Source organism: Halichoeres trimaculatus, unplaced genomic scaffold (assembly GCF_033239565.1).
Source record: "Halichoeres trimaculatus isolate MK-OKI-2021-1 unplaced genomic scaffold, fHalTri1.1 fHalTri1_scaffold_23, whole genome shotgun sequence".
In the NCBI taxonomy this organism is placed as follows: domain Eukaryota; kingdom Metazoa; phylum Chordata; class Actinopteri; order Labriformes; family Labridae; genus Halichoeres; species Halichoeres trimaculatus.
Genome location: NW_027437201.1, coordinates 15,999,795 through 16,021,873, shown reverse-complemented (window position 1 = coordinate 16,021,873; position 22,079 = coordinate 15,999,795). Strand labels below are relative to the sequence as shown.

The 22,079-nt window shown below is 40.5% G+C and overlaps 1 protein-coding gene across 1 annotated transcript in view; it reads left to right on the top strand.

Annotated features, from left to right (window-relative positions):
* kif19 (kinesin family member 19) overlaps positions 1-22,079 on the top strand; it is a 29,512-nt gene that overhangs the window by 1,009 nt on the left and 6,424 nt on the right. Inside the window, exons 2-5 of the mRNA XM_074663890.1 lie at positions 1,252-1,332; positions 19,517-19,627; positions 19,760-19,847; positions 20,277-20,413. Coding sequence (XP_074519991.1) covers positions 1,252-1,332; positions 19,517-19,627; positions 19,760-19,847; positions 20,277-20,413 — 417 coding nt within the window. The remainder of the gene's footprint in view (positions 1-1,251; positions 1,333-19,516; positions 19,628-19,759; positions 19,848-20,276; positions 20,414-22,079) is intronic.

Below are 22,079 nucleotides of genomic sequence, written 5' to 3'. Positions count from 1 at the left end.
TAGCTTCTTTGGGGTTTCTTTTGCAGGATGCACTACAGGTGTCTCACTGCATATATGATTTCCTAGCTGTACACTGCCTGCACTGCTGCAGCTCATATCTGAATAATTGAAGTGGCTGTTTCAGTTGCCTGGCCTCTCTCTTGTCCAGCATGTAATACACTTTCTACAGGGTGTTGACAGAGAGAGTGACTTATTAATTCCCTCTGGAGCTAAGGTGGAGCATTTTAACTTTACTATTATTACTACCACCCGTTGCTGCCGTGGGTCTTCTCATGTGTATGGTTTTTTCCACATATGCTTTAGCCATTTATCCAAGCTTACCTCACACAAAATTGTTGGTTGATAATATTTTTTGGCAGGTACAGGCTGCAGGTTAGGGGGCTGTGAGCTGAACAGCCGGCAACATTTGCTCAGCTCCACTGTGGTTTTCAGATTATGAAGTGTTCACCAGTTACAATGTCCTCATCAAGTTAGAGAAAACAGTTAAAGATTAAAAATCCGCACCTTCTAGCTTACACAGGTTTGGAGTGAGAGGGCTTCAAGCTGAGCTGCAACTAATATGAATGATGTTACATTGCTTATTATATCATCAAAATTGTTTTTAGCACCTTGTTAAAGTTCAGCTTGATACCAAGAGCTTGATAAGAACAGGTAATTTCCCTAAACCAACAGGTGGTACTTTAATAATCAAGATGAGTGTTGTCGATTGTGGGGAAAAAAACATAATTTTCCTCATTAGTTTTTTTAATTAATCATGAATCAGGCTGTGAAGTGATTGAGAGCTGAATGTGGAGTTGAAAATGTTGATTAATTCATTCAGAAATAAAAGCCAGGTTAACGACAGCACACACTCAGGAGACAGTAGGGTACAGAGCTGACACACAGAAGCAATCAAATGCATTTCAAAGTCATATCAACAGCAACGAGTGCATTTCTATTACGCCTGGGAACTCAAGCAAACACACTGGTGAAAATGGGAAAATTTCACTGAGAACAAAAGTCATTGTTTTGTTTAATCTGGAAAATGGGGAAAAAAATCTTGATGTTTCAAAAATTACTCATGCATTTTTTTGGCACACATTCATAAATCGGGGCTGAAATGGTGTCAGGAGTTGTATTACCTTACTGAATGAAACTGCCTTAGTGCAGACATTATCCCCATCCCTTTAAATGACAAGGAAATGTATTTTCTAACCTTTAATTTCAGTAAATGGAATAACATCTTGATTAATTTCACTCTATGTGCTGCAGGTTGCCTTGAGGATCCGACCACTGAGCGATGCTGAGCTTGATGAAGCGGCTACGATTGTGGCCCACAGAATGGACGACCAGGTGAGTTCCCTCCAGTGCTCATCAGTAACCTGTTTACCTCTGTGCACATACACTATGTATGCATGCAAGTGAGTGATGGGGTCAGTGTGTGTGTGCTCCTGGGGGAGAGGTCTGTTGTCTCTGTTTCAGGAGCCTCTTCCTGCCTGTCAGGAGGCTGCACAGATAAGGTATCTGTCCGGACCTCAGCAGCTCTTTTTTAAAAACAAACTCCTTTAAGAGCTTAAATGTCATGTGTCATTTGTAAATGTAGCTGAGTGACTTCAAGGCCTGGAGAAGAAAGACGAAACCTTTGAACCACTCAGAGAAAACATCACATTTTTTCATAAGCGAAAGGCTGAGGGCTTTGCCACAGTGGAAGTTGAGGGTTTAATTAGACTTCCACATTTGCAAGGCTGTGTCAGGCTGGGTGAGACCCAGTGAATGAAAGTGGTAATTATTTCTGCTGGGGTGTATTCATCAATCAATTATGTCATCATTTTCTGTCAGTTCCTGGTTGAATGGTTGCTGCAGCTGCTCAGCAAAAGCAGAAATGTTCAACTTAACTGTCAGATATTTGTCTTCTTTTTAGAAATTGCTGCTTACATGACCCACAATGCAACACTGACACAGAAAAACACTAGAAACGCAGTTTTTTTGTATTTTTTTATAATGTATCATCAAAAACAAAGATGTTGCCATGGAACTTCTCAAAATGTATTAGCTCCACGTGTTTCCAAGCAGTCCCCTCTCTGAATCAGTCCCTCTTGGAGACCACTTAGCTGGACCAGCGGTGAGAGTGTTATGATGAAGAAGTTGGTGCAAATGATAATGAGCATCTTGACTGTCAACCTGCTGAGGTGTCTCCCCACTGAGGCACCAATGAGTGACTGGTGCTGGAGTGGGCACACGAGCAGCAGGCAGATTTTTTTAATTACCCACAATGAAGCAGAGAAGAGAGACAGCATAGCAACGTCTGACACAGAAACGTGGCTTTAATGCTTGAGGGAAACATTATACTCGTACAAGAGTGTTTAATAGTGTTTGACAATACCTACTTAAACAGAAATTTTACAGCACTCAGAGCTGACTTGTTTTCCTGTCTTCTTAGAAGTAATTCAATTATATCCTGTCTTATGAACAGCATCAGCACTTCTGTCTGCCATGACATCATTAAAGCAGGCTTGGGCACAGGGAATTAGAGCATAGCAGCAAGCAGGTAGAAACGTTGCTGACACAGACACTATATCAAGGCTTTGTTATCGTCTTCAATCTCCTGCCACAAAGATAGAGCTCCTGTTTTTCCTGTTTAACCATAACCTGCTCTTTGTTCATTCTCAGTCCTGAAAAGCAGAGTTAATACCCGATTTTGTCTTTGAAGAGCATAAACTTACAGATGTTTTGATTGAGGTTGTTTAAGGTCCACTGAGACACATTCACAGAGCAGGATTAGTAGAGCTTACAATACGTGCTTGTTATTCAGACAGTGGGATTGAGGGAATCTGTTTACCCATGTCTTGAGATGGACTTACACAGGGTTGCCCTTACATGAATGCAGGGGATAAAGGTGGGGTTGGTCACTTCAACACAGGGATGAGATTACAAAGCACGGCATGGCTGAATCTGTTGACTGGTAAAAAGCACCATTACTTCCTACATTAACACATGTCATACAATTATAATCAGGGCTTGACATTAACTTTTTTTTGCTCACCAGCCACTGTGGCTAGTGGTATCCCTGAGTTACTAGCCACCCAGTATCTTCACTGGCCACAATTTGTTGTTGGATAATTATGTTCAATATCATTAAAACTGATGATAACATGCTAAAGTTTACTTCAAAAAGATTTACAATCTCTTTAAATGTAAATGACCCCTATGCACACTCCAAACAAGACTACATCAATGATAAAATCCACAGGTCCTGAATCAGTTATCCAGCTCTGATTAAGTTGTGTGTAACATTGTGCTCTTTTCATATGAAAATATGCAGTCTATTAAGACATAGTAATAAATAGTAGTTTGTTATTGCTTATAATAAAATGGTAAAGGGGATTAATTGAACTGATAAAAACTCAGCAAGAGACACTGTGTGCTTAAATATTTATTAATAATTGTAATCAGAAAATCATTTCTTTTTTCATGAGAATGACAATAAGGAGAGGTAAATTAAATTTCCTCAGAGCTTTCATCATCAGGGTCATCTTTTTGCTTGTCTCTCTGCTACATGTTTGAGATAAAATTCAACCCGCCAAAGTGGCCAGTGGGAGCCGCGGTGTTACCAGCCACTGCCGAAATCCACCAGCATTTGGCTGGTTGGCCGGTGTTAATGTCAAGCCCTGATTATGATGGAGATTTACTGATGCTTTTCCTTCTTCCTGATATCAAAACTGATTCATAGCCTTGAGAATTGGCTCAAAACTAAGTAAGACTTTATTTTGTTACCAGTGCATAATACAAACCTAGAAAAAAAAATCTGTTGAGGCTAACCAGTTATGGAACTAGACCGGTGCGTTGACTTGCACGTTTTCTCATATTTAATATAATATTTAGGTAGCAGCACGGTCCGATGCTGGGCTCTTTGAGCAAAAATGCTACTACGGATTTTAAATTCCATTTTTTCCATGTTGGTACCATTAAGTTCAGAGCACTAGTCCATTTGAACCACCACTCCAGCACTGGTGATTTAAAAAAGGTTAAATTAATAAAAATTCTAAAAATTGATATCGTGCAAGCTTTGACTCACATTACACTGTCAGCTAGTGGAACAGAGTTACTGTTTGCTGTCATCATGCTTCAGTTAGATTAAAAGTAATGCAATTTTATGGGGTTAAAATTGTATACTATCACCAGAATCAAAAATAGTTTTGAAACTTAGACATATACAAAAATAGACTCAACATAAATAAAATCCCTTTCACACACTGCCCTCCATAAATACATCCACCATAGGGTGTAATGCTTTCAAGACAGACAGTTCACAACCATATGGCTAAGATGTTGCGCTCAGACAGATTAGCAGGATGCTGCTGGGCTGACTTGACCCGGCTGGGTGGGTGTTTGTCGATCTGGCTCTTCTGGCAGAAAGCAGACATCTCAGAAACTGGCTAAGCCAGAGGAGATGAGCTCATTGGAGGGGTTTTAGCTCAGGTTAAGCCTCCTGCCACCTGCTCTCTCCTTTTCTCTTCCCCCACAGCGAGGCAGTCCTCGTAGAGTCAGCCGCTGCCTTTCAGTGAACACCTGCTGCATTGTGGACTTTCCTTGTCCTTGAGTGAGTCGAGCACAGGTTAGAGGTGTGGTGAGGTGAATTTGTGAATGAGATATGAAATAGCCCAAGATGAACTGTTAAGTTTTTAGAAAGCAAAGTGGCTTTGACTCGAAACTGTAACTGAAGTACAGATTAAAAATGAAGAAAACTACTAATTGTTCTGGGCAAGTTTTCATTGACCGAGGTTAAAGAAATTAGGGATCTTGTTCAGCCGGTGTTGTTGTTGTCACCTTGGATGGCCAGTACAACAAAACTCCCTGTGAGACCGGATACTTTAAGGATGTGAAGAAAAATAGCATCAGTGCAAAAACACATAATGGCTTCCTCTCATTTCAAATCCTAGCCCTGAATAAAAGAAAGCTTTGAGTGCTTTAACCGAGGAGAATTCTTGCCGTCAAATTGGATTTAGAAGTTTATTAACAAGATTTGACTAATCGCTCTGAATTTTCTGGTCAGCATCCTCAAACTCCTATTTTAGGCAACATGAGTCGTTTCACCTGTAAGAGGTACACTTACCAGAGATTTCACTAGAGGTTAGCTGTCAGCCAGACATTATAACCTGTCAGACTTTATAAGCTTACCACACTCATGGTAATCCGAGTCACGTAACCATTACTTTTAACTATTTCCATCCGTTAGAGGAATGAGTTGCCGGAAGTCTGCGTACAAAGTTTTGAGAGCTCAAGTTAGCAGCCCCAAAAGCTGGACCGAATGGGTCAGAGAGCCACTGATTTTCAAAATAAAACAGCTTTATTTAGTGTTCTTTTCATTTTTAATAATTAGGGAGACTCCTGTTCATATTTTGTCTTGTATCTGGTTTATTAAGTATTGTAACATTTTCTTAACACTTGTCCTGAATATCTGTGTCTTATATTCATAAACACATTACCGTCTACATCCACACTTCTACCTGACCTGAGATCAGTGTGAGAGTAGCTTTCACATTGTTTACCGTAACATGCCAGAGAAAAAAACCCAGAGAGACGATATCATCCCTCCTTAAGAGGCTCATGGGAACTCTATTTTTATCCCCAGTGGGATAAAGATGGTCGCTCCAACTCGTAAATGAGACGCCTGAGAGCACCATCCTATTCCACTATGGGCTCCGTGCTCTAAACACTGCTGATTCACATGATTGTTGACATCAAATGCTTCTAAACCCTTAAACCAGGTTGAAGCTTTAATTCATGGGGGCACATCTGAGGTTTTTCTATTTTTGAGTTCCACCTGTTGTGATGAAGTCAAGCACAGTCATTAAGCCAGTTTTGTCTCGTGTGGAGTCGAGTGTTTATGTAAATGTCTTGTTAGAATTGTGTTTACAACCTGCAGGATGCGCCTCACTCGGCCCTCAGACTTGTTGAGCATGTCTCCGGCAGGGCTGGCCTGTCATTCGCACACAGTGGGGAATGCTTTATAGTGAGGCCTTGTCTCCATGGAGACACCTAGACAAGGTCAGGGCCATTGTGTGTTTTTTTTTCTTCCACTTCCTCGGTAGTATAGAAGAAAAATGAAAACCAGCAAGGCAAGAAGGCTCATTTGTTGTCTTCTGTGTCGGCAGATGGACTGGCCGTTATTAACGAGCTCTCTGAAGGAACATTTGTTCGGCCCATTTGTTGGCAGGCTTTGTCACTGCAATTTGGGGTGGACTGGTTGTTTAGTGGCAATAAATAAATCACAAAAAAGAGTGAAGAAGGCACTCCATGGTCATTTTGCCAGAGAAAGGTCCTCTTCTGTGCAGATAATGGAGCACTTTAAAGCTTTTCTTCATAACGACAGGAGTAGAGTCTTACAAGAAAATCCTGCTGTGTCTTTGCCCAAAAAGCACCAAATCCGAGCCAGGTGGGTCACTGTGACCGCCGAAAGAGAAAATGTCAACCACTGGGCAAACAAAGACGTGCCATTTTACCTCTCAGATTCTCTGTAAAGGTCAAGTCTTGAACAATATGCAGCATTCAGCCCGCTCCAAGTACAAGTCGACTTCATTACAGCGTGTCACGAACGGGCAAATTTTCTGCCTAAACTACAAAGCAGCTCACCTCAAAGGACTGAGGGTAGAGTTTCCGACGCTATCTGCTCAGCTGTGGGAGTGAAAGCAGATTCATATTGGCTTTGCCTCAGAGGACTGGGCGGTGGTTCACCTGAAAATCTGGAAACCTGCGCTCAAACCAGAAGTGTTTCACCTCGAACTTTATCTAATTTTAACATGCTGTCAAATTCTAACCAGACTTATTCCGGTTATTCAAAAACTGTGGTAAAATAATATTTTGAAACAAATGTCTGCTTGGCCCTTTCTTTCTACACCAAACTAGAGGATGTCCTCGTTGAAATTCAGGGGAGGAAACCTGAAAAAAGAGCACACTCTGTACATCCAGAGTGTTTTTTATGAGGCTGGATGTTTGGACAGCTTCATGGGGGACAAGAGGGAGAAAAACCCATGTTCGCGTTTGAGCTGTGAAGCTTCAACCAAAACTTAGCCAGAGACGTGACTCACTTTAAGCTCAGCAGAGTTTATTTCAGGCCAAACAAACAGAAAGGTAGACCTACATCTGCAAAGCTAGGTTAATATGTGGTCATAAATAGGACAGTCTGACCTCGAGAAGTGGATAATCTTTGCTTTCCTTGTTTTACTCTGACCTCACATCTCCTTCACGGTATCCGAGTGTCACTCTCTCTGATTCCTCCTCAGCCCTCCCTCCCTCTTTGAGGCCCTTTCACAACAAGGGTTATTATAGGTGGGTCTGTGTATGTTTGCATGTGATCCCTCTCAGTGCCCTCCAGCTCCCCCACTCCTCATCTGAATGAGAGGAGGGCACGGTGGGGCAGCTCACCACAAGAGGCCTCTGAAGGAGACTAGATGCTGAAGTGGCCCGGTTTGTTCTACAGGAAGCCCTCAGCACTCAAGTAAACACTTATTCAGTGATGTGAGCCACTGAAATGGGGCAGCAGGGGCTTCTAGAAATCACAATAAGTTTATTAAGCATTTTTATCGGAAAGAATATCTGAATTTTGAGAACAGGATCTAAACAATTTTATGACCTTTTATTGCTAACATTGCAACAGTTTTTTAAACGTTTATGGATCATTAATTTTGACATGACATTTGGCTTTCAGATACCATTTGTAGGGACAGGGATTCAATGGATAGAACATTTGCCTTTCATCTTCATTTTCTTCAACCCTTTTCCCTTCTTTAACCTTTTACTCGAAGCTGCTCTATCCTCCACTTTCTGGTGTTGTTTTTTAATAGTTTGCCTTTTCCTTTAGCTCCCCTTGTTGGTTTTTCTCTTCTCCACCATCTTGTCCCTTGCCCTCCTCTTCTTTCTCACCCCCAGTTAGATGCCTCCCTGTTTCTCCCTTTCTTCCTCTATACCTCCTTCATCTTTTTTTTTCTTCTTCCCTCTTCATGTCCTTCTAATTTTATTTTATTTTATCTTGTTCTTACACAAGCAAAATACTTATTTTATGTCTTTATGCTTTAGTTCTTTTAGTTCTTTCTTATACACTGTAAAAAAAAAAGAAGAAATTTTATCTTTTTTTTGTCTTATTTTCAGTAGAAAATGTCATTTTAGACTTCATACGAGCCACATTCACCTGACCAGTCTAGTACAGAGAAAAGTTACTTGTATCAAGACATCATTTTAGTTTTGGGCTTATTTGTCCATTGACAATTTTGTTTTACTTGTTACAAGTGATTCAGACCTAATTTTTGTCTTTAAATAACTTAAAACAAGACATTTTTTGACTGATAAATGAATGTGGCTCATATCAAGTATAAGCATAACAAGTCAATTTTTACTTAAAATAAGACAAAACTATTTACTAAGATTTCATTTTTTTGCAGCGTATTATCATTGTTAAATCTGATTATTATAATTAACAATATTAATATCATTGTAGTAAACGTTGAGTGTGATGTATGTGCATCAGTCTGTATGTTTTTGTTTCTTGGTATCAGGACTTCATGTTTCTGTTTTGTTGTCGTTTAATTCCTCTTACATAAGCGGGAAGTTCAGAGCACTTGTAAGGCTTTTGTTTTGTCTTCTTATAATGAAGCCTGGCTGGAAATGCGGACATGAAATTGATCCACGTAAGGCAGCTTCAGGGTTGCAAGTTGACTTCCACAACCACCAAAGGCCAGTCTTTTTGTGTTAGAGCTGAAAGAAACAGAGCACACTATGCTGAAAGAGCAACAGGTGGATAAACAAGGGTCTAAGGGAAAATAAGGACAGACGCATTGAGGGCAGACAGATTTGCAGCGAGCGACTCGTAGAGAGTTTACACAGAAAACATCTCCCATGTCTTGTGCTCTAAGGAGCTGGAGGCTGTAAGTCTCTGAGGATATATTCTGCAGCAGTCACAACAGCATGTTGTTTGTCTGCTCAGGCTCATCCTTGGGACTGCTTTTAGAGAAAATGACGCATCAGTTAAATCTGGAAATAATGGAAATGTTGATGCATGTTATCTCTGAAAGGAAAGTTACCTTTCCAGACTTTAGCAAAAACAACAATAAAACAAGTTCTTTCTCAACAACAGACTTTTTGTTCCTGTATTTTCATCCAGAAATGCACACTTTAATGATAGTCACATTCTAATGGACTATTTTTTGGACTATCCTTAAAACCACAGAGAGTAGAGGAGATTTTCAAATTCTACATACAGCACTACAGAGAGGTATACTCTGAAACACTAATAGCTGCTTCTGTGTTTGACATGGATAACACTAGGGCTGCACGATTATCGCAATCGCAATCGCAATGTCAACACATGCAATTACGTAATCGCAAAATAGGATATCGCAATCGCAATGTCGGCACATGCAATTCAGATTTTTCTCCATGATAACCAAGCAAGTCTGTAGACTCATCATGACACAACTTTTTTTATTAAATCGCAAGCACAATCGCAATCGCAATATTGTCCTCCTAATCGCAAATCGCACCTTTTCCCCAAATCGTGCAGCACTAGATAACACCCCCAATCCCGATGTGTCTGACAAAAGCAAAATGGACAAAATAGAGCTGAAATAGCTGCTGTTACTGTTGCCATTACATGTGAGAGTTGGTATGAAGGTAACTTGACATTAGGCTGAATGGATCTTTACATAGATTCTTCCTCTGACACGTTTCAGAATCAGAACCATGAATCACCTTTATTCGGCATGTATCTTAAGAATACAAGGAATTGGACTCCGGTTAACCACACTCTCTCATTTCGATTATTATAAACACATACTAAGTGTTACAAAAGTAGAAAAAAATAGGGCTTGATTAGTAAATAAATAAATAATAAAGAGCGTACAGAAAAAAAATAAAACATTCATACACAGAAGTCAATATGAAATAAAATAAAAAATTAAAATAAAATGTTAAAATAGTGCGCTGAAAAGGATGTCAAAGATTGTGCAATTAGAAAAGCATAGATATCTGCTGAGCCCATCAATAAGCACTGGGGCTGGTTTGCAACAGGACAGTCTGTTCTGTCTTAATAAGAGACCAAAATTAGAAAAAATATTTATTATGGATGATCTGTCTCCTCTGGCTTTTTAGCCTTCTTGTGGTTTGAGGCTTTTAAGATAGTTAAAGTTGCTGATACTCATTTATTTTCCTGTTACATAAAACTGAGTTATATTAGAAGGACTAGCAGGAGGACAAAAAAACACAGTGTAATGGGCAAACTTGACTGTGCCATCATACAGTCTTCATGGCTGCATTAGGACAAAGATATTAAACGTCATCTGACATGATAACTTAGAGAAATTTTGTATTGCAAGCTCAGTTTTGGCAGCTAGTAATGAGTCACAGGTCCGTGCACCATCAACCTGCTCTTTAACTTCCTTAACCTGATTTTCAATCCTGAGATTTACCTCTTTGACCTGATTTTTTTTATGCCAAAAACTCAGCTAGTCGATTTCCGCTTAACTCCTAAGACTTTGGTCTGGCACTGAAACTGTTGGACTGATGCTAGACGATCAGGTCCACCAGGCTGCGACTTTATTACTCACCGTGTGTGCACGTCTGCAGGTTGTTGTCCGGGTAATCTGCTAATGTGGCCCTTTGTGTTGTGACCGGCCTCTGACCCTTGGCCTCCAGGTTACCCCTGACCTTCAAGAGATTCTGGCATCCAGCAGCCAAGCTTTGCTGCATGGGGATGTACCCTTAAATGTTTGTGGATGGAGGTAGTGCCAAGAGGAAAGGTATTAGCTTTGTTGGTAATAGATCTGATCAGTGTCGTCACTGTGGTCATGCTTTTGGTGATGTCTTTGACAACTCTGCAAACTTGCAGAACAACATGTCAACGCTGCTTATATCTAAAATGAAACGGTGGTAGATTTTGGTTTCAGTGGCGTCTTGAAACATGGCACTCAAATATTTCATAGTGTGTTGTTGCTGACATGGACAATACAGTAAAGCATCCTTCTCCCTCCTCATCTTAATTGAGATCTGGAGCTTCAATGAATTGCTTTCATGGATGACAGATTGCTGTATTGTTTCTCTTATCCTTTGTGACCATCTGTGCCTGTGCTATCCAATAAAATACATCTGCGTTGCACCGGCCTCAAAGCTGAAAGAGTGCAGGAAATTAGTTTGGGGATAAGAATTGGCAGGTGTCAAGAAAGGATGACCTTTGATCTCTTTGAAAGAACTCTGAAGATGTATTGTTGTGGTACAGAGCAGGATTCGTATTGCTAGGACTCGTGTGTTAGTCTGCACAGTGTCGGAATTACAGCCACCTTCGTCTGACTGTATAGATCTTGCAGACATCTTATGTAACATTGAATGAAGAGCAGGTCTTGCTATCGGGCACCCTGTATCAAGTGCACCTTGATCCAGCACACACCTACGATCATCCAGAGCCTCTGAAAGAGGATCTTCAGCAGCATTGTCGGGGTGCACGGAGGGCAGCTCTGAGGTTTTCTATCAGATAACCAGACTCAATTGTGTCCCGTTGGTTTTTCCAAAGCTTCGGTTGCATTTGTGAAAGAGCAGCTTGAAAGGATGCCCCGCTAAGGTCAGCGCTCAGACCTGATTGCTTTCTTTTTGTGATCTTGATACTTTGTCCTTTGCTTTATTCTGACGCGGCACACAGATGTCATTGTTTAACTGCTCTCTGGTTATGTCAGTGTGCAGCTCGGAGATAAAGGGAGAGTGTCCAGCTTTTGCACACAGTAACACATAAACACAAACAAACATCACTGCTCTTTGTGTTTTATTATTGATGACTAACATATTGGTGAGTCTGTGCAAATTATTTACCTCAAAACAAGCCTTCAAGCTTTGAAGTGTCGTGTTTTGGTGATGCAAACTATAAAAGCTATTCCTTTTATCTTAATCAGACCAATCTAAAGTAGAGCCCGACCGATAAGGGATTTTTGGGGCCGATGCAGATACCGATACTGGGGGCAATAAAAAGCGATATCCCATACATCGACTGATATCTGATATATTGGCTGATATATATGATAAATTCATTGATATACACAGGATATATACTGTATATAATCACAAATTATTATAATACCCATAAGACAGAGACTGAACACTATTAAATTAAAACAAGGAACTAATTATAAAACTGTCAACAGAAGAACTGTAGTGTTAACCAATGATAAATAAGAACGAGCTGTAAACACAATAATAAATAAATAAGTCAAACTGTAAACACCATAGATAAGTCAAACTTTAAACACACAATGAGCAACTTGCATGACGTTACAACCCCGTATTAGTCTTAAATTAGATAATGGTGGACATGTGACTTAACAGTAGCATTTATCACTGTTTATCTCTCAAAAAAGCAACTAACACAATGTTAAAACGTCGTTCTGTAGTCTTACATTAGATAATGGTGGACGGACACAGGAGCAGGAGCGACAGAATCTCCGCGGAGCAAAAACTTTTATTATTGACTACATTTTGGCCGATGTTGATTAATCGGTGACAGGCATAATCGGACCGATTAATCGGCCCAACCGATTAATCGGTCGGGCTCTAATCTGAAGCTCTTTAATAAGACTTCATCCAGTTTTTTTAATAAAATTATCAAAAACGTCCAAGATTCCTCAGATGAAGAATTGAAAACATCCACCCACAGAACAACAAATGTGACGTAGACATGGGGGTTGAATAGTGTCTCTTGGGTAAACAGGATTCATGTACGTTTGTGCATTCTACATCAGATACTCTGCCAGCTTCAAAGCTCTTCCTTTAATCTCACCTACACATGTGTGGTCAAACCTTAGAGCTTGAAAGAAGGATGTAACCTTTTGACCTTTAAGACAAGAGCGATAAAGACAAAGCACAGCCGTTAGCGATGATACCCGACACCGGTGTGTACATGTGACTCAAGACCCTATCATCCCCATTCAGACCCTGCGTGTGTGTTTGTGTTTAAAAAGAAGCTATCTCTTCTCTTTGAGTCTTAATTTCCTCTGCTGCTGTTAAGTTTTTGTCTTCTTACTTTTTTATTCACAGACATAATTTCTCTGAAGACATTTCCAGTTTGTGACCCTGTTTGGACGTCAGTTTTTGTGTCTGTCTATGAGGAGAGTATGTTTTCTAGATAAGACAACAGTTTGAGTGACACATGTTTTTCATTGGCTCTTTGTATGATAGCGATTGCTAATTGCTCTTTTCTTACTTTGTTAGTTATTCGAGACACTATTCAGACGTAATGACACCGCTGTCTATACAGGCGCTTGATGTCTACTCGACTGCTGACTTTTGCTGCTCGTCTTGGCAGCGTTTGCCACTTGGCACGCTGGAGTGGAGCGAGTCAGTGTGATCCAAGCAGGGCCGGCTGGCTTGTGAAACAGTACCACATCCAGGCCTTGAATTATGGATCCAGGGTGGGAGCTTGCTGCACCACAATCAGTAAGATGGCCAACCGAGTCAAGCCTGCTGCTCTAACGACCACAACAACAGGCTGTGTTGATTAGAGAAGCCATCAGCCAAGATGGGCGGGGGTCAGCGGTGCTCCATCACACCCTGCTGCTTTTTTATGGTGTTTAGATAACTCCATCACACTAATTGGTTTCATGTCGCTGCATTAGCAAGCTGCTGTTTTGACTTTGGCTGATCCGAGCGAGGATATGAATATTTTAGGAGGGCTCCTTTTTTCATAAGCACAGTGTGTAAATTCACGCTGCGGTCGTTTGTTTTGTCAGCTCCCAGGGTCAGGATGAATAGATTCAAGCCCCGCATCCAAATGAAAAGTGGTGGTAGCTTGTTGGGCCTATTGTTGAGGGGACAGCATGATTAAAACAGCTAAAAATGACACCACGTTTACAGGCCCCATCAACCGGGAAATTGCTTTCCTTTTCACCTCATGCTGTCCTGCTTTGGATTCCGCTCGTTTTAAAGTTGACATCTCCTTTGGTGCTGGCCATAGGTTTGAAAAAGACTTGATTGGGCCTAGCAGAAAGAGCATCAAGATCCAATTTAGACAGCAGTGGAAAATTGGACCTTGGCTTCACTCAACCCATGATGTGTTTTTGAAGAGGGCTTTAGTTTAGGGAGCTTTTGTCTTCACATATCTTAATCCGTCCTGACCTCAGGAGGATCAGAGGCTGAACCAGTGAACCGGCCCCTTCTTTTCTGATGGTTGTGCAAGTATGGAGGCTAAAGGTGAGACAGAATTAACAATATCCGGTCTAATCCAAGAGTCTGTCAAAGGATCATTCACTGAACTCATTGTTCGACGTGAAAATGTTGGGCCATTAACGACAAAATGATTGTAGAAATGGAAACTCTGAGAGCTGATTATGAGTAAGCCAGAGTCCAGTTGTTAGAATCAAAATGTCTCAGTTATTGTTAATTACCATTGTCATAGTAACAGCTCAGACACTACTGCTTCATTTACAGCTACTCCAGAAGCAGTCAAACACCCCTAACAGTCTGTTCGGCTTTTATGTGGTTGCTGTTTGGTAATACTTGTGTTTGTGGGTCTGGTTGCTGTGCAGTCGTCCACTGACTCACAGCCCAGTTGAGCTACATTTTATGATTCAATAACAACACATGAGAGGGATGAATCCATTTGCCTCACAGCTTTTCTAAAGCTGTTTTTGGGGATTGCAGCTCCTGGATGTCTCACAGTTTGATCAGCAGATCTGTGTGTAATGCATGGTTGTTAAAGTGGACATGAAACACACCATACTTGCATGGACACATAGCTGGAAATTAATTAGTAGAGAGTCTAAAATAAAAAAAAGCTGAAAAAAATCAGCCATTAAATAGAAAACTCGGGTTTAATAATGTATTTACGACACACACACAGCGCCATCTTGGTTTTACGACAGTTGTGACGTCACCGGTTGTGCAGGAATCCTTCGCGACGCTTGGGATCTAGACCACTTGAGAGCAAAGATGTCGGAGGACGAGTTTGAGATCGACGTGCTGGAGGTTTATCCTACCAACCCAATGGCTTATGGTGGTCCCGACGCTTCATGGCGGCTAGCTAAATGATGGAAATGTAACTTTTTATTTGTTTTTTATATTATAATATTGATTCGAGCATCCTGGCGCAAAATAAAAAACACCTCCTCTGACTAGTAAGCTTGATTTTTGCTCTTGATTTTCCATTTTTTTACAACTTAATAAGACAATATATCCTAATAGACAAATTGTAATAACGCCGTCTACACAATCAGTGACGTCTTACGAGGTGGCACTGCTTTACAGCTCCCTGCAGTGTTGCTAAAGTAGAACTTAAGTCACAGTTTTCTACAATTGTATAGCATTCTAAAAGTCATGAATGATATGATTTGTTACGCTTAGAAGCTTTCTTTAAAATAATAACAACTTGTGTCAGTGTTTCATGCAGCTCTTACTAAACTGATCCATTCTGTATATTTAAGGGATCTGTGGTGGCATTAAAGTCATGTCTCACCATGTTTTTTTAAAGACTTAGTTTCCATCAGAAGGTTTTTCATACATGTGGCACACATCACTGTAGTCAGTGTTCAGGCCTCAGCTCCTGTGGTCACTCATGCCTTCTGCCACCCTGCATGCTCAGACTTGCTCGGTGTGGAGGACATGAAATGCTGCTTTCTCAGTTGCTATGCCTGTGACTCCATGTTTCCACGCAACTGTGTAAGGAGAGGATGTGGGGGAGATTTAATGGTATTCATGAGACTGCCAAATGCTCCTTAACCTGTTCTGTATACGGTAAACATCAACACTTAACAGCTCAGACTGACCTGAACGCTTAATTAACCTGGACAGACAGTGGACAGTCCTTTCTGGCACCGTCTGGAGTCAAGCGGGTAACTCGTAGTCCAACGCTGGCATCAAAACACCAGCCCAGGCGCATGCCCAGACACCAACAGAGTGCTGTCATTGGAGCCAGCAGCGTTCAGTCTTATCTTAAGACATAAAGAAAATTAGAGGTGCAGAATCTCCTCGAGCAGCAGCTGCTGGGTGTGGACGTTCATGATGTAACTCAAGAAACACAGATGACAGATGGGACAAGAGGTGTTATCAACACCCCTGGGCCTTCATGATTTTCCAAAGTGCATGGATGAATACACTATTTGATACCTCCTATACATGCAATTATGTAGGGGTAGTGTTGCATGCTCATCAGCTTTCATAAGAAAAACAATTAATGCATGCAAACACTCAGAAAATTAGCTGGTGGCATTCACACCTAGTGCACATCATTTCCTCTCTAGTTTAGCTTTCCATTTTCAGTTTTTAACATCAAATACTCTCCCCTGTGATAACGAGATATCAAAAATTCTTTTCAGCAAAAGCTTTTAGCCAACTCAGACGCTTTTGAGATTGTCAGTTTTAAGCTGTTTTTAATCGTTTTTTTTAATTGCTCCTTTCTTTGAAACTGTCTTATTGTCCCTTTTTACCCTTATTATTATCTTTTTTTATTATTATTATAAGATTGTGCAAACCAGGCAGAAAAGTATCCCATACTAAAAAAAGAATAACAGGGCCTACAAACACTGCATCTTGGACTAAGTGGAGTAGTGTGCTTGGAGTTGCCTGTGTTAAAATCAGCTTTAACTAGGCCTGTCACGATAATCAATAAATCAATTAACCGAACGATAAAGAAAACGTCCTCAGTAAGTTTGCCAGCCTCCATAAACTGACACGTGCATGCATGTTTGTTTTCCTCCTCTCTTTCGACCGAAGAGGCTGAATGAGAAGATGGCTCACTACGTCTATCTTTCCTAACATCAGGGTGCATCGCTTCTATAGCAGATTTAGTGGATTTATAGCGGAGTGAGCATCTGTCAAAAATGCGATCTTTGGGGTGAAGACGGGGCTGCTCGCGCGTACACACGGAGAGAGCTGAAGCGAGCGTCCTGAGGGGTAAGGAGGAAACACACGCTAAGATGAGTGATGACACGAAAGATACGGTTCTTAAGCCGCCTGCCACAGTCCTAGTGTGGGAATATTTTGTTTTTTATCAGAATGAACAAAGTGTGAGCTCATGAACACCAACTAGCTGATATGTTGCATTTGTTTGAAAATAGTGGCGACGAAGAAGAAAAAGGGGAGGTGCAGCGGAACCTTGTTCTTTGACAATCAGCTCTTACTGAGGCTTTTGGTCGGCAAAGTCAATAGAAATAAAAGCGCCAAATGGTGGGCGCTCAAAGACAGCTACATTGCCAAAGAAATGCAGCCCTTCAATACAGTTGAAAGCCAGAAATTTAAAAATGTTTGACAGACAGTATGGATTGCCTGGGAAAAAGTACATGTTACAAACAATTCAGGAACTGTATAAACTCCCTTTTATTTTGGCAATAGTTTTTATTGTTGTGGTTTTTTTGGAGTTTTGTTTTTTCTTTAGAGACAGGGTCTATAATTTATTGTTTTGATGAGTATTAATTGTTTTCATTGACATGTATTTTTTTCTAAAAGAGTCCATTTCATTTTCATTGTATTTTTTTTCTCTTTGTTAAATTTATTATATTTTTTGTTTAATTTATTTTATTTAAAAGATCCTGACCTTTTAATTACAGTTAAATACTCTTAAAAAATTAACGTTTCTTGCTTTTGATACGATGTACTCACTTAATTATCCCATTTATCATAATTACATCAATAAAAAAATGGATAAAAAATCAAAATAATATTGATAATAATATCGTTTATCAGCAATAATATTTTGGAAAATTATCGTCTAGCAAAATTTGTTATTGTGACAGGCCTAGATTTAACTACATTTAAACGTAAGAAACAAACTTTGGTATGGCTTGTAGTACAATCTAGACAAACTCCAGCTCAGCTTATTTTATCCTACTACAGCCTAAAAAAGAGCTGGTCTTGTCACTTTGACCCTTTTCCGTTTTGAGACAAACTTGTTGAGTCTAAGTGGCTTAAGTGCCTCTGACCTCAGGTGCCTCTAATAGAAAGAGAAGGACCCGGTTGTTCACAATATCTTTCCTGTGAAATGCGATCAGAAGTCATACGTCACCGGAGCTGGATGCTCTGCAGAGTTAGAAGAGAAGCAGGAAGTTAAGAGGATGGAGGGGAGGAGGGATCGGATAGAGAGAAGCATCAAGAGCTGCACATGCCACCCTCTCTTGATACTGGTAAGATTAAACTCTTCCAGGAAAGACGGCGTGAGCAGTAAGCCCTGTAAAATTGACGAACAAATCAGTTGCATCTAGCTCTGCAGCCTCTCTCTTTTCCTATCTTTTCTCCCCCCCACTCTTGAATTTCAATTGAGAGGCTTCAAAGTGAGCGGCTCACTGGTTGAGGGGGTCATCAAACAAGCCGAGCACATCAGCGTTTCAGGTCTCTGAGGACTCTCCGGGCTTGGGGCTGAACTGGACTGATCAGCTGAAAACCTGGCAGCTTTCCCGTGCTCATATCTGTTAGACTAAAGCATTAAATGTATCATCACTTTCCACCAATCAGCTGTGCATTTGTCTTGATGTGATTAATCAATGTGCGTATTCTTCTTCTGTTTTACTTACTTCACTTCTCCATCATATGAAAAGCAACAGAAATCAAACCCACAAGCCTGTGATGGGCATAACTTCCCTTTGACAGCTGACAGCCTGTCAAACTGCTTTCACCCACTCTAACTCTGCGCTTTGTCAACAAGCATCATAAAACAGCCCTCTGCTGTCAGGTTTTCTATTCAGTCCATGTCCCTGAAATGTTCATCTCAGACAGCGGCGATCTATTGATGGTCGTCACTTCATCTTCAGCATGACTGCAACAATGAGACATTTCAAGCTCTTTGAATCCTCATGCGGAGAGATGAAAACACATTTTGTCAAGATGCTGTGAAGTGATGTGTCTCTTTGGCTCCTCCAATGTGACTCCCTTTGACATGTTAGTCACATTGCAGCAGATGGCTTGTGTCAATGCCTGTTATCATGAATGAATACATACCATGAGTCGTGTGAGCTGTTCTTGTCATGAGAGCAGCAGCTGTTGTACACGGCTGAAACCAGCTCATGTCGATGTTTTCTTTTTGGAAACAATATTTCTTAGAATTACAGAGGAAATATTTTTTAACTGGAAAAGAGAGAAGTAGCAAAAATTGCTTTAATACCTCAAATTTTAGTTTGAAATTTCTGTTTTTGTTGGTCTTGGGATTTCCTGGGATTTGAGTTCCAGTGGGAAGGATTTACACACTTAATGTGAATCTGATCTGCAGAGTCAGGCTGATCTGAAGCGTATTTAATGTTACAATAACAAATGAAGAGCCAGGTAGGCTAATCTGTATTCACAGAACATGGCACCCCACTAACCTAATTAGCTAATGTGTTTGATCACACCACCTGGATTAATTGTGAATAAAAGTTTGTAAACAAGTACGCAAAGACTTCCTGCCGCCAGAGCTTGTCTGAATGCAAACGTCACCAAACCTTGAAGAAAGTATACGTGTTGAAAAAAGATAACAATAAAGACAATGATTTATTTTACAATGCTGCAGCTTTGGTGTAACTTTTGCATCCTTCTCTCTGATCAGATGGTGGTTCTCATGGACCCCATGGAGGACCCAGATGACATCCTGCGTGCCAACCGCTCCAGGGAGAAGACCTACATGTTTGATGTTGCATTTGACTACCTTGCCAGCCAGGTCAGCTCAGTGTCTTGTCTTAATAGATGATCAACTAAAACAAAATCTGACTTAAAATTTTTAATCGGTTTTGGTTTTGTTGGGCTTCATCCCTTTAATCCATTAAATGTTTTATTTCTGCTTACTGTGCAGGAAGAGGTGTACCGAGCTACAACCAAAGGCCTCATTGAGGGCCTCATATCAGGCTACAATGCCACCGTGTTTGCCTACGGACCCACAGGTTTGTGTGTGTTGTGTCACCAGTCTGTCTCTGAGTCAGCCGTGCTGCACGCTTTTTGGCAAACAGTGAGACATCTCCGCTCATCTGTTTTGATTCTAATTTTAGTCCAGGTGTGATTATAAAATGAGTCATGCTGTACCTTTCATGTTTCCAGGGGGCGGGGAAAGATTGTCAAAGATTAGGCTGGCACTTTTAATCCATCAAATTACTCATCTGTCTCAGCTGTAAAATCTTAAACCGCATTTTTTTTTTAAAATGCTGTTAAAATAAAAATGGTGCTAGTGGATACAGGTCCTAACTAAGTCCAAATTACTCTGAGGTTTGAGCTGTAAAAAGAATGCTGAGCAACTCATAGTTCACCAACCTGATGTGATTTGAACATATTGGGCACTTAGTATTGATTGCTGCTAAATTTTTGTCTTTTTTCAGGTTGTGGGAAAACATACACCATGTTAGGGACAGACAAGGAGCCAGGCATCTACGTTAGGACGCTGAACGACCTGTTCCGTGCCATCGAGGAGACAAGTGATGACATGTCCTATAGTGTCTCCATGTCCTATCTCGAGGTCAGTTTGTTTCTTTTTCTACAACTTTCCTTTGAATGTATTTAAGTAGATAACACAAATGTGATGATGTTGTCATTTATTCAATAAGCTGCTTTGAGATTTTTGCTGATTTCTTCAATTTGACTTTTCTTCGTTGTCTTGGTCTGTCAGCAACACAGTTAATTCTCCTGATTTAGCCATGGTCCGTTTACACTGATAAGATCTGAGGTTGTTAGCTGATGCCAATTGCAGGCCGATACGGCTGGTGTCCTTTTACTTTTGCCAGCGTTTGTTTCTCATCTGAAATAAGCAGAGCTGGCATTTTCTACTCCAGCTCCTAAGAGATTCACAAACCCGGGCAGAACAATTTCCATCCACATTTATTTTTGAGTATTCATGGCTTTTTTCTTCAATACACAGTGTTTTTTCTTTATTTTTGTTTGTATGTAAAGCACTATAAATTATATTTTTCAGAGAAGTATAGAGAATAAAAGACTGCAGTAAGACATTGATTTGAAGATTCGATATTCATAAACCTGGATAGAATGTTCTTTATGAAAGTGCCTCTCAAATAATCCGTAAACACTTTTCATCTCCACACGAGAGGCACTTCTTCCTTGGAAAACAGGAAGTGATTATTTTCAACCTTGGAACAAATACTTAAGTTAAGACCTTTTATGTTGAAGAGGATCTTTTTCGTTTCAAGTGAACATCCGTCTGACGAATCTGTCCTCTGGAAAAGATTGCGGATTGTAGAGGAGTGAGTCAGATTTGTTCATAACACTGTGTGAAGAGAGGAAATGAGAGGCAGATGATGAATATGACCTGAAATGAAAAAATATTAAAAGAGGAACATTAAATCTTCTGAACATGGAACTTTTTTCGATACAAAGAGAGGTTAACACCAGACGATCAAAATGAGTTTTGTGTTTTTGGTGCAGTCACTATAATTATGTTCAATGATTGACAACCTTATTAAAGCCGTTCTCTCTAATGGCTCTGTGGCTGCATGGAAATGAAAATGTTCCCATTAAGTTGCCAGTCCTGGAGTCTGGATATTTTCTGGCCTCTTCTGAACTCTTCAGAGCGAGTCCTGACATAAAGCGGTGTGTGACGTGTGTGTTTGCTGTTTCCAGGGGAGTAATCAGTTGCCACTGCTGCCTCGCTACAAAGAGGTTAAACTCCATTTTACAGCCTGACGGAGTGATGAGCACACATCTGCTCCTTTGACTGTGGAAATGTTACTCTCCTTTACACGTGCAATCTCTACCACACATGCCCGCAGACACAAATCCAAACAAATGGACTCCATATATAAAAAAGCTATCTTTAGCTTGTATTTATACCTCACATGTATACATGTACCATCCTGTTTTGTGTTTATTAAGGTTTTATTTCCTCTTTCTTCTCACACTTGTTGTTCAAACTCCTTCAGTCTTTAATTTTCATCCCTTTAAACTTGATCTCCTTTATCTTCATCTTCACAATATTCTGCATTTTGCCACAGTTGTCAGAGTGAATCCACTTAAACTCTCAAAATAGTGAGTGTAAGTAAGGAGGACCAGGACCTGAGACAAAGCGATCCTGTTTCTGCCACTCGCCATGAAAAAGCACAAATGGAAAAAATAACAAAACCAACAACCCACTGTCAGTGTCAGTAAAAGCTTCTCCCTCTCAGGGCTTGTGG